The sequence below is a fragment of the Chrysochloris asiatica genome, unplaced genomic scaffold (genome assembly GCF_000296735.1).
Source record: "Chrysochloris asiatica unplaced genomic scaffold, ChrAsi1.0 scaffold00076, whole genome shotgun sequence".
NCBI lineage: Eukaryota > Metazoa > Chordata > Mammalia > Afrosoricida > Chrysochloridae > Chrysochloris > Chrysochloris asiatica.
Window position 1 is genome coordinate 13,310,770 of NW_006408594.1, and position 2,647 is coordinate 13,313,416.

General features: G+C 37.3%; 1 protein-coding gene across 1 annotated transcript in view; it reads right to left on the bottom strand.

Moving 5' to 3' along the window:
• POLR3B (polymerase (RNA) III (DNA directed) polypeptide B) overlaps window positions 1-2,647 on the bottom strand; it is a 184,867-nt gene that overhangs the window by 158,693 nt on the left and 23,527 nt on the right. The window contains exon 7 of the mRNA XM_006865254.1: window positions 671-762. Coding sequence (XP_006865316.1) covers window positions 671-762 — 92 coding nt within the window. The remainder of the gene's footprint in view (window positions 1-670; window positions 763-2,647) is intronic.

Genomic DNA, 2,647 nt, shown 5'->3' on the forward strand with positions numbered 1-2,647 from the left:
TGATTGCAAGGGTTGAAATGTAAAGGTAGACCTTCTATAGCAAGGAATGGAGTGATTAACTTTGCAGTGTAGGAGGAGGAGAAGAGCGGAGAGCGGGGCCCTACCCAGAGAAGCAGCGATGCCAGAGATGGAGGCAGAGACGATGATGTGGAGAGATGGAGGGGCTCTGTGCTGACCACCGGGGGCAGGCTTATAGGGTATACCCTTTGGTTGGTTGATGATGCATGGAGAGGATTGTAACTATGGCAATGAAATGATATATGATAGGCTGAATGTAAAACTAATGTTCTCCCATGTAAACTATCATGATTCACAATAAAACATTTAAAAAAACAAAACAACAACTATCTTGCAGGATACAAATAGAAGACTGGCAAACCATGGCAATAGTAATAATTTTTAAACTCAGAGTATTCAAATTTTAAATCTGAAATAAAAGATGTGACAAAGTATCTTTAGGGAATATAATATAATTGGAGCCAAATTTTGTGAATATAATTTTACCCAAGAAGTTCATTATTAAGTACAAGGCTGGTATTATTTTTTGTGGAAAAGTGTTATAATAACAGCATTAGTAAAACACAAGGCAAAAAAAAAAAGGATGTATGTGTAGGACGGGGGTGGGGACTTAAGATTGTAGTGGACATAAATTCAAAGAACAGAAACATACCTGGATCTAAAGGACATTCATTCAATTTGGCAAATTCTGCTGGCGTTTTCCCTGTAAGAACACAGTTTGAACTACGCAGCATTATGGGCATTCTGTTTAAAATAAAAAGAAAGTATCATGTATAGACTGTCATTGGCAAAAAGCTGAAAAATATATAAAACATGCAGTGCATATACCCTAATGGGGCAGCACTTCTGTTCCTCATGTTAGAGGAGACAGAAGAAACAGAAATTGCATGAACGTGCCCAGTGTAATTAGTTATTTTCCCAGGCACAATGCTCTTCTAGCAGAAGACAATGACTCACAGCTTGGGTTTCTTAAAACTGCTGCAGACAGGTTTTCACGAAGTCAGGAAGGAGAGCAAGTTTCCATTCATAATACACAAAAGGAGTTGCATTAGTTACTTAGAAATAACACAAAGAATTTACCAGAATTAACTACAATTGGAAGCAGAACTAAGAAAAACTTCTTAAAAAATATAAGCATTATATTGTTAAAATCTATGACTCAGCTGAATAGACTTGACACTATTGAAGACAGAATTACTAAATTGGAAAAGAGATCAGAATAGATCATCAAGAATGAATTTCACAGGCCACAGATGGAAGATCTGAAAAAGTTTGAGTCATGGAAGGAAAAGAAGTGAAGGCAGGAAGGTAAACAGAAACCTGAACACCAGTGTTCAATGCAGCACTTTTCACAACAGCAAAAAGTGGGACACCACCAAAAAGTCCAACAACAGATGATGGAGAAACAAAATGTGCATGTATATACAATGGAGCACTACTCAGCTTAAAGTGAAGTCCTGATGCAATCTGTAACACCGATGAACCCTGAAAACATCACACCGAGCGAAACAAGTCGCAAACGTACAGAAACCAATCACCACTCACTCATTTGCTAGTCTGTGGTACTGTGGTAGCTTGCATGTTGCTATGGAAACTATGCCAGTATTTTGAATATGGTGAACCAGTAGGGTCAACTACAATGGGTGGACTACAGCAGTGCTTCCAGACTAAGACTAGGAAGAAAGACTCGGTGATCTACTTCTTCAAAAAATGGCCAGTGAAAGCTTTACAAATAGCAACGGGACACTGTCTAATATAGTGCCAGAAAACAAGCCCCTCAGGATGGAAGGTACTTAAAATATGATTGTGGGAGAACTACTGTCTCAAAGTACAGTCAACCTTAATGATGTGGTTGGACTAAAGTTTTTCAGGACTTTCATTTGCTGATGTGGCACAACTGAAAATGAGAAGAAATCGCTGCCAACATCCATTAATAAATGGAATATGGAATGTACAAAGTATGAATCTAGGAAAATGAAGTTGTCAAAAATTAAATGAAAGGCTTGAAGATCGATATCCTGGCCATGAAGGACAAAGGACAATCATATGGTACACTGTTCCAGAAATAACTAACTGAAGAGGAAAGGTGTCACACTCATTGTCAGAAAGAACATTTCAAGATGCATCCTGAAGCATAACACTGTCAGTGATAGGATACTATCCACTGGCCTAAAAGGAGAATCAGTTATTGTAACTGTTAACTCAAAGTTATGTGGCAAACACAAACATCAAAGATGAAGAAACTGAAGATTTTTACCAACGTCTATAGTCTGATATTGATTAAACATGCAATCAAGATGCACTGATAATTACTGATGACTGGAATGTGAAAGTTTGGAAAGAAAGATTAGTAGTTAGAAAATATGACGTTGGTAACAGCAAAGAAGCCAGAGATTGCATGACAGAAATCTCTGAGGAAAAAATTCTGGCCACTTGGCAGTTAATAGCAAATTGTTTTTCATCTTAGTGTTCACTTATATTTATTTAATTCCAAACATGAGCCCTTAATGTCCACAGATAAATGTAATATTTTCCTAAAGCCAAAGACTGTAAAGGTTTCAAAGGTCAAGCCTTTCTCCAAAGGATTAACTGAAAATAGTTTAGCTACTTCACAGTTCTTTGTTCTACA